Source organism: Rhinopithecus roxellana, chromosome 6 (assembly GCF_007565055.1).
Source record: "Rhinopithecus roxellana isolate Shanxi Qingling chromosome 6, ASM756505v1, whole genome shotgun sequence".
Taxonomy (NCBI): Eukaryota; Metazoa; Chordata; class Mammalia; order Primates; family Cercopithecidae; genus Rhinopithecus; species Rhinopithecus roxellana.
Window position 1 is genome coordinate 141,248,306 of NC_044554.1, and position 12,597 is coordinate 141,260,902.

At 35.8% G+C, this 12,597-nt stretch overlaps 1 protein-coding gene across 1 annotated transcript in view; it reads right to left on the reverse strand.

Moving 5' to 3' along the window:
* AGMO (alkylglycerol monooxygenase) overlaps positions 1–12,597 on the reverse strand; it is a 372,156-nt gene that overhangs the window by 193,049 nt on the left and 166,510 nt on the right. The window contains exons 6-9 of the mRNA XM_010370787.2: positions 7,710–7,776; positions 4,738–4,803; positions 4,569–4,648; positions 381–515 (exon numbers count right to left, since the gene is read on the reverse strand). Coding sequence (XP_010369089.2) covers positions 381–515; positions 4,569–4,648; positions 4,738–4,803; positions 7,710–7,776 — 348 coding nt within the window. The remainder of the gene's footprint in view (positions 1–380; positions 516–4,568; positions 4,649–4,737; positions 4,804–7,709; positions 7,777–12,597) is intronic.

Below are 12,597 nucleotides of genomic sequence, written 5' to 3' on the forward strand. Positions count from 1 at the left end.
GGAGTTAAAGTTAGACTGGCTCATTCCTAAGGTTCCCTCCATCTCTAGTGTTCCAGGACTCTGTGTCTGAGCCGCTTGTATTTGTGAAGTTATGCTCTACACAAAGGCAAGCATTCAAGTGGATATGAAAACCAGCCTCTGTAGCTCTGCTCCACAATCTGGGCTCCCAGGCAAAAGGCAGTGTTCACCTGGGAGAAGGCACTCCTTTAATTGGCACATAGTTGGTGGACACTCACTAAGTTATGCACCACAGGACTGCATCTGACCGGGGGAACATCTTTTTACAGATTTGCATGAAAATAGCACATGTACAGGCTGGCTGTAGACCTGACAATATGAGACTAATCTTCACCATCTCCAATTCTGTGAACTCTATTTACCTCTGGAATTTCTTCACTTAGACCAAGTCTTGGTTTACCTGGACCCCATCCTGGTCCTTTAAATATGACAGAAAACTTATTGAAGAATCCAGGTGTAGCCCAGAATGTAGTCCATATGTAAAACAAGTGATGGAACTAGAAAGAATAAAAAAAGAGCTTATTTCAAATAAGATAAATATGACAGAAAGAATAAATACCAAAGATTATGTATATTTTTTATTGTTCAAGGTAATTTACATATATTAACACATACGTTATGCATGATTAGAGCAATAGAAATTAATGTGTAATTGCATTCCGTGCTGTAATCTATTCTATGCACTGTGTACCATTAAGTGTGTTTTTGTCAGTATTTCTGAAGTTCAATAAAACTGTAATTTTGAAATGTAAAATCAGGGCAATTGTTTAGACAATCAGCAAAGTAGAAAAAAATGAGTTAAGAGGCTTTGCTTCCAACAGAATTAACTAGCACCCTGTGCACTCAACATCCTTCCCTAAGGACACCTTTTCTTTCTTTCTTTTTTTTCAAGATAGCATCTCACTCTGTTGCCCAGGCTGGAGTGCAGTGGAGCGACTTTGACTTACCACAACCTGTGCCTCCCGGATTCAAGTGATTCTCCTGCCTCAGCCTCCTGAGTAGCTGGGATTACAGGCGCATGCCACCATTCCAGGCTAATTTTTGTATTTTTAGTGGCGACGGGGGTCTCACCATGTTGGCCAGGCTGGTTTTGAACTTCTGACCTCATGATCCACCAGCCTCGGCCTCCCAAAGGGATTACAGGCCTGAGCCACCACGCCTGGCCAATGACACCTTTTTTAAGTGTTGCTCAATGGATACAAAAGTTGAACATGGAAACATATAAAGATTGAATATCTGTTTAAAATTTTAAAATATAAATCTCTATTTACTATATTGTGTTACAGACAACACATATTCATAAAAATACTCTGAGTAATTTGTGATACTAGACTTCTGAGTATTAAATAGTCCATATTCTGTAATTAGAGATCGAAAAGTTTGCTAACTGAGGCAAAAGTTCCCCTTAAGTCGCATAACAGGAATCCCACATTCTTTAAATATCATGCATTTGACATGGATAGAAGTTAAAAGTGGCCAGGCGCGGTGGCTCATGCCTGTAATCTCAGTACTTTGGGAGGCTGAGGAGGGCAGATCATGAGGTCAGGAGATCGAGACCATCCTGGCAAACACGGTGAAACCCCATCTCTACTAAAAACACACACACAAAATTAGCCGGGCATGGTGGCAGGTGCCTGTAGTCCCAGCTTCTTGGGAGACTGAGGCAGGAGAATGGTGTGAATCCAGCAGGCGGCGGAGCTTGCAGTGAGCAGGGATCGCACCACTGTACTCCAGCCTGGGTGACAGAGTGAGACTCCGTCTCAAAAAAAAAAAAAAAAAAAAGAAGTTAAAAGTGTGCCCACATGTGATAGGTGTTCAATAAATGTTTGCTATTTATGACATATATATGATCATAATGCACCAGGAGACTAAAAAGACTCCTAGGGGTTGAGCATCAGCTATAGACTCTAGAGACGAGTTCTATGATAATTATAGAAATAAATTAACGGAGAAAGAAGTTTTGACTTTATCAGAATTTGTGATTTTGCTAGTATTTTCATTGTGTTTTTAATGAGTTGAACCATTAAGATTATAAAAAATAACTTAAGAATTGCTTAAAATATCATAACAAGGAATCTGAAGTAATTAAGAAATAATTTAGAACATAACCATTTATGCCTAGTGTTCCATTATTGGAATGCTAAGCATGTAGGAATTATTTGCATCCTACTGCTCAAGGTCACCACCAAGGTCTAATTGGAAAAATTAAAAAAATTGCAACCTCAGGCATAAATGGGTTAATGGAATAGATCTGAGGAATAGGTAAATGTTAGGCTGAAACTTCGCCTGGAGCTTTGCAATAATAATAATATAGAAAACTAATGTGCTTAGAAGTTATAATGTACATTAATAAACTTATCTGTTTTGTAATTTTGGAAACTGACTACAGTTTTGTTTCTATCATTCTGGACACAAGCCATGAAAACTACATGGTTATGTTTTAAAAGAAAATATTGTTTTTCACTTATTTATTTCTCAGTGCTCTGAAAATGTACGATGCCAAAGGAGGGCAAGGTGAATTATTTACGCCTAATAATAAGGAAAACAAACAAACAAACAAGCAAAACCCTATGTCTGTTGGAAGTCATCCTAAGTTGCTTTGATGCCTCTGCAGAATAGGTGAGAAATTTACCTGTATATAAAGGAATGGAGGTGAAAATAAGTGAATGTTTTTATAAGTTCAAGTACTCCTAATTATCACAACTTGCCGGCTTGACATTTCTGACAATATAAGTGAACATGTAAAACACTAAACCTTAGACCCACTAGTGACAATTACCATGCTGAAGGAAACGTGAGGGGAAAGACCTGGAGAATTGAACCTAACACAGTTTCAGCAGCTGTTCATAAATACTTGTGATTTTCTGACCACCATTCCTCTCAAAATACTAATCATCCCACTATTTGTGCAGTTCTTATTGTATTTAATATTCACTTTCTCATTCTATCTCAGTTATAAACCCCCTTTTCCTCAGCAAGACTGTACACTCCCAAAGCCTTGCCTCTGAAAGAAATCACCCACCAACCAGCAGCACTGGCATCATATAAGGTGCTTGTTTAGAAACACAGGATCTTGGAATAGACCACAAAACTACTGAACAGAATCTGCATTTTAGTAGGATCCTCTGATTCACATGCACATTAAGTTTATAAAGTTCTGCCCTAGAGGATAGAGATGAAGTTGTCTATCTCTTTTTTAATGACTGCAATAAGGAGACAACTCCTATATGAAGAAAAAGTAGCTTTCAGTGTACTCTTTCTCAATTGGTTTTATTTACACAAAGCTTATTATTAAGAAAGGATCCAAAATATTTGCTTATATTCTCCTGAGAGATGGATCATATTCTTAGTAAGTCTAATCAAGATAGAGACACAGAGAGAAATGCCATGTAGTTGAGAAGAAAGAAGAGAGATAATTACCTTTCTTCTTTTGGTGTACTAGGAGATAAAAATACCTTTCACTGAACAACTGAAGGCAATCTGTTACGGCCTTTTATGTAAAGAGGCAGCACAGTGTATAGGTTAAATTGAATTCAGCCAGTCTTGGGCTTAGCTTTCAACCCACCTTGGTTAAGCTTACAGCTAACAAGTTTTGTAATTTTGGGTGAATTATTTAAATTCTGGGAACCTTGGTTTCCTCCACCAGAAAATGGGAATGAAAAGAGCCACTGCTTTATAAGGTTTTAGTAATAGCTACATTAAATATTATTCTGCTGCGCTGTTAGCAGTGCACATGGTAGAAGCCCAATAGATGTCAACAATTTTGTTATTTCAACTTTCAGTGAAACTCAAAGTAGTCTGGAAAAGCTGACCCAACATGAGCCAGTAATTTCCTCACTTACCGAATGTTGTAACCAGTCCCCTGAACAGAGCTGTCATTGACCAACCTCTTCAGCTTTTCAAGTATTCTTATCTTTTTCTCATTTATGAGTGCCTAACCCCAGGAGTATTTGTGGTGGTCTGACTCTGACAGATCGGAGCTTCACAGACATTCCTGATTTCTCTAGTGCCAACCATTGAGACCAATGAACAACCAGTACCACATGTCTAACAGAAAACTGGTCCAGTCCGACAAGTCTTAGCAAGTGAGGTAATGTACAGACTTAACCAATCTGTAATAGTTCCTGACACTTGGGTCCAAGAAGAGTAACGCAAAGCCCTCATGTTGAATTTCTAACCAGAGTCATGCATCCTGGAAGCAAATATTTTTCTTACTGTGGGTTCAGCCTTAATTATACATGTTACTATTGCTCCTACTGAATACATGAATATATTTCAGGTCCATTCTGAGAAAGGATATGTTTAGAAGCCACTTTCTTTGTCATTCTAGGCAGTAGACATATTTGAAAATTAGTTATTTTAAAATGTATTTTGCCTGATTTGATTCAAACGTTTGCTTGTGTAATAGAGTTGTTTCTAAATTTTTTATAGTTAAAAACTTTTTTCAGGTTAGTGTAATATACTATCACTTTTCAACAGCTGATTTTTCTCTTAACTGTAAGATTTATGAAATGATATAAATGCAGAAAAATAAAAAACAAGTATGTTACCTGCACTCTGATTGGTTCAAATGTATTAATGGGATGTGTTAAGCCATATACAACTTTTTCATTTTCTGCTTCAAATGTCCCTGGAAGATAAATATTAAGGATATGAGATTTGGCTTCCTGTAATTGAGGGAGATGATTTAATTTTTTGATTTTAATACATTTTACTTACCAAAAATTCTATCCCAAATAATAAGAACACCAGCAAAATTTTTGTCTATGCAATAACGATTTCTGCCTATGAGACAAAATATTAGAAAATACTTTTTTCAGAAAAATAGTTATGCTTTTTGAGATACCTTCATCTTGTTTTTAGAACATATTCATAAAATTCAGATTTAAGCAAGAGTATGATTTCCCTGGAAATGTCTTCTCATTTACAACATCAGATTTTATTCTCTAATAAAGGAATTTTTATTTTCATTTTTCAATTAATTATACTAAAAAGGGGAAGTGTTTTCTTAAAGCTATATGTATGTTTTCTTGTCACCATTTTTCAGTATAAATGGAATAAATGTAAATAATTATTTCAGGACCATTAAATAAAAATTAAGAATGAAATGATATCAAAAATTATAAATAAGAAATAAAATAAGGAAACAATGTATGTAAATGTGTTTTTATTTTAAATTTTTGATGGGATGTCTCTCTATCCCTTTTCTCTGCATCTGTTTCAGGAAGGAAATTTTCTACTTAGAGTGAGACTTGACTAGTTTTTTTAAGATCATAAAAGCCATAGTAAAAAATAAACTACCCTTAATTTTTTCAAAACTCATATCATATATATTTTTCCTGCTGCCAAATAATCAAATTATAATATAAATAACTGGTTATTATTTATTTAATACATTTTTTATAAAACTTAAGTAGACATGATGATATCCATATGACTGTAAATCTAAAGAAAAAGAATAATTAATTAGCCAAACCACAACCCCAAGAAACTCAACTATCCTGAGTTCCCATTCCTTTTCATGGTTTCCATGTATGCAACCTCACATTTGAATGCGCAGATACAAGGAAAAATCTCCCATAGTGTAAAAGTAGAGATAGATTGGCTGAACAGATGCAGACACTGTTGCTATATACATGGTTTAAATAATGGTTCTGAATTAGTAGGGAAGTATTTTGCCCCTTAAGGAACATCTGGCAATTTCTGGAGACATTATTGGTAGCCACACCTGGGAGGGGATACTAATGACAGCTAATGGGTGGGGGCCAGTGAGGTTGCTAAATTTCCTACAGTGCACAGAACATCCTCCACAACAAAGAAGTATCTGTCTCAAAATGTCAACAGTGCTGAGGTTGGGAAACCCTGATATAAGCAGGTGGGGGTGTGGGAAAATGAAGTCAGAGGAAATAGCATCTGCTTCGGCTCCTTCTATTTCCTTTTATATGGAAGGAACTGCAAGTGTATAATCCCCTTGGCTTCTCCACTCCCTTACTAATTAGAGATGCTTCTTGACTTACGGAGAGGTTATATCCCAATAAACCATCTAAATTGAAAAACATTGAAAGTCAAAAATGCTTTTAATCAGGGTGGTGACTCAGGCCTGCAATCCCAGCACATTGGGAGGCCGAGGTGGGCAGATCACCTGAGGTCAGGGAGTGTGAGATCAGCCTGATCAACATGGTGAAACTCCGTCCCTATTAAAAATACAAAAATTAGCTGGGCGTGGAAGTGTGCACCTATAATCCCAGCTACTCAGGAGACTGAGGCGGAAGAATCGCTTGAACCCAGGAGGTGGAGCTTGCAGTGAGCAGAGATCGTGCCACTGCACTCCAGCCTGGGCGACAGAGTAAGACTGTCTCAAAAAAAAAAAAAAAAAAAAAAAAAGAAAGAAAGAAAGAAAAAAGAAAAGAAAAAAAAAAAAGCTTTTAAATACGCCTCATCTACTGAACATCATAGCTTAGCCTAGCCTGCCTTAAATGCGCTCAGAGCACTTATATCAGCCTGCAATCTTAGGCAAAAATCATCTAATACAAAGCCTATTTCATAAGAAAGTGTTGAATATCTCACATGGTTTATGAAATACGGTACCAAAAGTAAAAAAAAATAAAATGGCTATATGGGTTCTTAAGGTATGGTTTCTACCAAACATGTATCACATTTCATCATTGTGAAAGTCGAAAAATCAGAAGTCGAACCATCATAAATCAGGGACTTTCTGTCCTCCCTGGAGTTGGAGAATGACTGTTGAGTTTCTAAGAGGAAACCGCTTGTGCTCTCTGCCCTGGCCTCTCCTCCTGTGGAAGCCTGTGCTTCTGCTCAGCTCCCTGCCATAAACATAGGGCCCTGCCCTTCTTGGAAAGGCAGGGCTTCAGGGATTCAGGGTTGCTGAGGAAGACTAGAAACTTATAAAAACAGAACAATAGCATTTACTTACATATTTATTTTACTGTCTTCCTTCTCTCAGTATTGTTTGTGAGATTTATTCATGTTGTTGCGTATAGCAATGGTGTAGGCATTTTCATTGTTATATCATTCTCCATTACATGTATGATATAAAATTTATCTGTTCTACTGCTGAAAAACACTTGAATTCTTTCTGTTTTTTCTGTCACAAATAATGCTGATATGCACATTGCTATACAGGGCTCGGGGTACACAATGTGAACAATTTTGTTATTACTTAAGTTGGTGTCTTTAAACCTTAGGCACTAGCCACTTGGGATTTTCTCCTTGTCAGGGAAATGCAGCTTATATTGAGATTGTTCAAGGCCTTAAGCAGGAAGGTTTATTGGGCTCTCCTTAAATCAAAACAGTTTTCAAGACCACTAACTCTCTGCCTGTAGATGGGAATGACCTTCAGCACTGGGTCAAAGAGTAGCCTTTGACAGAATCCTTTAAAACATAAAATGTGCATCTCCTCAGCTGGTTAACCATTTTCTACTACAATGGAGCTAAGATTTAGGCAGAACGAAAAATCCAAAAGTCAGATAGATAAATCCCCCCACTCCACCCACCAGTTCATACTTTAGAGATGAGGCTTGTACCAAAGAAGATAGAAAAGAAGAAACTATATTTATTTGTAAAACATGTGCTGACTATATCGGGGGATTGTGATTAAATGAAGTAAGGCAAATAATAATGTATTTTTTAAAGAAATTAAGAGGAAAAGAGAAGAAATAGAACTTCCTTACCATGATGAACCCTATGATGGCTAGGAGTATTAAGAATCAGTTCCAAAGGACCAAGGTTATTGATGACCTGTTTAAAACAGAAGGAATACTTATACATATAGTTATCATTAAATGTGTATTAGTATATAAATACTCACATTAGAAACTCACATAAATTAAGAGATATTGCAAGTTTCAGGGTTGGTATCAGAGAGTGGAAAAAAGTTCCTCTGAAATCTGGAATTCGTATAAAGACAATAGTAATCTCAAAACTCTATTCTGAGAGGCAGCATGGTGAGTATGGTGTCATGGTTAAGAGCTAGACTTTCAGTTCAGCTTCAAGAATCTCCACTTATTACTGTGTGATCCTGGGGAAATGACTAGGTTTTCATATCTCAATTTTCTCATCTTTAAAATGGAAATAGTAACATATTTACATAATAATGTTGTTCTGAAGATTATTAATGTTACTGTATTACATACCACTATCACCAAGGCACAATTCCCTTAGATTTCATGTTGTGTTACAGTTTTTGCCTTTCAACTATGGCTTTGATTATTTATGAGAGCAGGGCATTACCAGGAGAGTGAAAACACTGTGTTATGTTTCCTGGAGTTACTTTACCCTGTAATCAGCCATGCAGAAACAACTTAATATTGTATCAGTAATCTATTACATTAGGGTGATCCTACTTACTCAAATAGAATACTAAATCATCTCTTACCTTTCAAGGCATCGTCTACCATTACATCTTAGAGGTGCAATTAAAAGTCAAATATGTAAAAGGGCCTTTTTTCACAATTAAAGTTACTTCAATATCTAGTGCCTAACTTTCTAATTAATTCTCACAACATTTCTTAGTAAGAATCCCTTAGTTCTGAGTCTATAAATTCTAAAAATCGTAGGAACCAGGTAGGTGTCATGAAAAAAGTACAGCAGCCCACATGTAAGACATTTGGTATGTCATATTAATAATATTGAACAACTTGAGATCTTCCACCAACCATGGCAGATATCAAGATATTTTACTTTTCTTTATTCACAATCTAAACTGATTTGTTAGAGCCTACCAATGAAAAAATCAATACATTCTCATGATATTTTAAGACATGACTCACTTTTAGGGTTAGCTTCCATTTGCAGGACATATGAGGAATAAAGAAATGAGTTAAATGATGCTAAAGGGAAAAATAGTCACTGACAATTATGACACTGATATGAATTTGATAGTAAGTCAGTGCTGTGGGAAGAAATAGAGAGAGATGGGACTGTTTAAGATGAAAAAATATTTAAGACACATAACTAAATTTAAGGTGTACACCTTGTTTAGATATTGATTTGAACAAACCCAACATAAAAGACATTTTATAGGCAATAAAGAAAAATGTATTATAAACAGGGTGTTATTAATAGATGATAGGAAAAATATTATTTTCATTGGGAGTTATAATGGTATTGCCATTGTGTTAGAAGATGCATTTGTTTAGAGTTGTATAACTGAAATATGTATGACAGGAGATCCAGATTTTGCTATGAAATATTTTGGCAATGAAAAAAGAAAGAAAAAAAAAGGATAACTGATGCAAATAAATCAAAATCTTGAGTTTGAAACAAAATGATGGAGATATGTAAATTTATTCTGTTATTCTCTAATTTTATGAATGTTGGGAAAAATTTAAGTTAAAAACTTAAACAGAACAAATTGCTAATAATGTCCATAAATGCTCACTAAGCCAACTGGAAAATAATAGATTGCCTAAGTCTCAGACATATTTCTAATTCAAAACTCTTTATCTAGCAGGGTTTAATTATTGTTTGGCAGTCTCTGATTAAAACACCCAATTTACAGTTGTTCAATAAATGTGAACAGGTAGGGTGACCATACCATATTCAGCTTGTGGCAACGTGTAACCTCTTGAAATGGAAGCTGTGGCAATGTTGCCACATGTCAAAACTTATCCTTCTCTCAGACAGAGGCCATCAACATCTCTCCATTAGGCACAGTGTTTACCCACCTGAAAGAGACAGTTCTTGCCTCTCTCTCCGTTGCCCAGCTGCTAAAGGATTTCCAGTTTCCGTTACAGAACAGACAGAAACATTTGCATGCAAAAGAATGTATACTATATTTTATGTGTCAATTTAGCTCTCCCTCCTTTCCTCCTTCCTCCCTTTTCCTTCCTTCCTTTCTTCCTTCTCTCCCTCCTTCCTTCCTTCCTTCCTTCCTTCCTTCCTTCCTTCCTTCCTTCCTTCCTTCCTTCCTTCCTTCCTTCATTCCTTTCCTCCTTCCTTCATTCTTTTTTCTTTTCTTCCCATCCCTCTCTCTCTCTCTGCCTTGCTTTTCTCTAAGGTCCTATCCACTATTTTTAAAGTTATTTCCATGAGAGATACATTTTGTCCTCCAAACAGCAGAACTTTTGATTAATTCATATGATGGAGCTCATTTATCTACCAAAGATTATCTGTGTTTTTAATTTCAGAAGTTTAAACTACCATGAATATATAGTTCTTAAGAGAATATATTCCTATGAAATAAGGCACAAGAAGCATTATCCCACAAATACACTGTTAATAACCAGGAATTGGGAAGAAGGTACAGATGAATAACCCTTTATTTGATTGGACTACATTGCTTTCTACTTGGTGAAAAACTATTTGTTAAGAAGAATGGTGAAGAATGAAGAACAAGAAAGTGGGGATCCTCAGCAGTCTGGACATTGAAATCTGATGCTTTGGTTGGGCTTTGTATCTATGGCAGAGAACCAGATGAGAAAGGATAAAACCATTTTACCCTTGTTTGTCCCTTTGGTGCCTAACATGTGTTACAAAAACAAACAACAAATGTGGGTAGAGAGGACTACACTGACCAGCTTCTGCTCCCCAGATGCCTTTCTGATCCTAGGCCCTGGCATGTGTGCAGCCAGATGTAAAGCCACACAAATGGTGAGTGCATGCAGATGACTGGAGCCTTGGCTGAGTGCACTGTTTTTTTTTAATGTCAAGCCCTTTTTTTGCAGTGAAAATCTTTTGCTCCTGCAGGCTAAAGGATGGTGATATCAATATTGAAAGTTCCTTTTAAAAAAAATAGTTAAAAGCCAAGTACAACACAGTCAACCACAGATAAATTTCCTGGTAGTGCCTATGAGTACCTTGGAGGTGGGGAAGACCACCTCTGAGTGAGAGATGATTCATCATTCCGACAGCCCAGTCAGAACTGCTCATATAAAAAACCCTTCCAATTCAAAGTCATGGAGAATTCATTAATATTTAGTAAGGGTTGAGCATAACGACTTAATTATCGCCTACTTTTGCAAATTCAGCCATTTGGCAATTCGACGACGTCTAGCTTTGAATCACTTCCTGAAAATATGTTACTCTGGGAATAATTGTAGCAATTCTCATTTTTAGAAGTTATTTGTTTGTGTTATTTTTTAGACATAGATGCGTTTATTTAAATTATCAAATTTTAGGACATACAGAGGGCTTCAAAATAGCATAGTCCAATACTTCATTATTTAAAAACCCCATAAAACTGAAGCTCAGAGAGGTTAAACTACTAGTTTAAGTTTATCAGGTTGTTTTTTAACATATATTGTTCTTAAGACATACAGCAATTTTCCGTTGAATAATAATACTTTAAACTTTTAGAACTTTAATAGAAAATGATAATTCCTTTTCTATTTCATATTAGTTAAAATGATGCCAGGTATTTATAAAGATCCCAGGGATTTCAGCTTCTAAACCTCCCCATTTGGTATTTTAGGGATTTTTGGCTGCTCCTTTGGTCTCTGAAGCAATGCTCTAAATATTGTATTCTGCAACTGTTTTTTTCTTGGTCTTATAACTTGAGAACTATGGATGCCTAGAAGGGCCATGAAGGGTTTCAGAAAGTCAGAAAAACCCTGAAGTTTTAGATGACATTTTATAAATAAGTGCCTATGGTATTTTTCTGGGGAGAAATTCTAGCATTTCTATTATATACTGAAAAGAAAGTATAAGTTCGTAAAGGTTTAAGAGCCAATGTCCTAAACAGACTTGACAAGGTTATTTCCTTTGCCTTTCTTATTATATTGTGTTGTCAGTTTACAGATCAGTAAAACCTGAGTGCTATTTTCTCATCCAAACTTCACAGAAACTTAAACATTTTTTTAGCTCATTTATTAAAATTGTTAAATTTTTCAGACTATTTCTTAAGCTATTTTATTTGTATAGTAACAAATTATAAATATATAAATAATACAAATAACAATTTTGTAACAGTAAGCTACATGATGATTCACTTTCATTCAACAAAAATGCTCTGGACAATTTGTTGGAATGATCACAAACCCCTCCTTTCTTCCTCTCCAATCTCTGGTGGAAGTGGGAAAGAAGAGTTAAATATAAAAACAAGAGAAGAGGGAGCCATGAGACCGTTGTTATCTCATTATGTCATTTCCCCTGACCAAAAATAAAACGAAGCCAAATAAAAAGACTCCTTGTAATGAATCAAACATTGTCCAAACCTTTCAGAGTTCAAAGCCATTTACATTCTTTCTGGAGAGTGATTTCTAATGTTCTCTTTCTTCTCCGTCTAAGACATTAACCTCCTAAAAGCTTCTGGAATCCTGCTTTTTCTCCAAGATCAATTCTCCAAGCACCCTTCTTGATTTCTCCAAGGAGAGTTTTGTTTTCCTTTCTCTGGATGCATATTGAGAGATCGTTAATTCTCATGTCTTCCAGTTCTGTGTGCTAGTTATTTGTTTTCATTTCTTATACTATATTGCAAGTTTCATGAGGATGAAAATTGTGCTTTACCATTCTTTGTGTTTCTCAGGTCACATACAACATTGGTTATGCATTGTGATTGTTTGACAATAGTATATAAATAGATAAATCCCTCTTACTCCTCTCACACTCTTATTTCTTTAT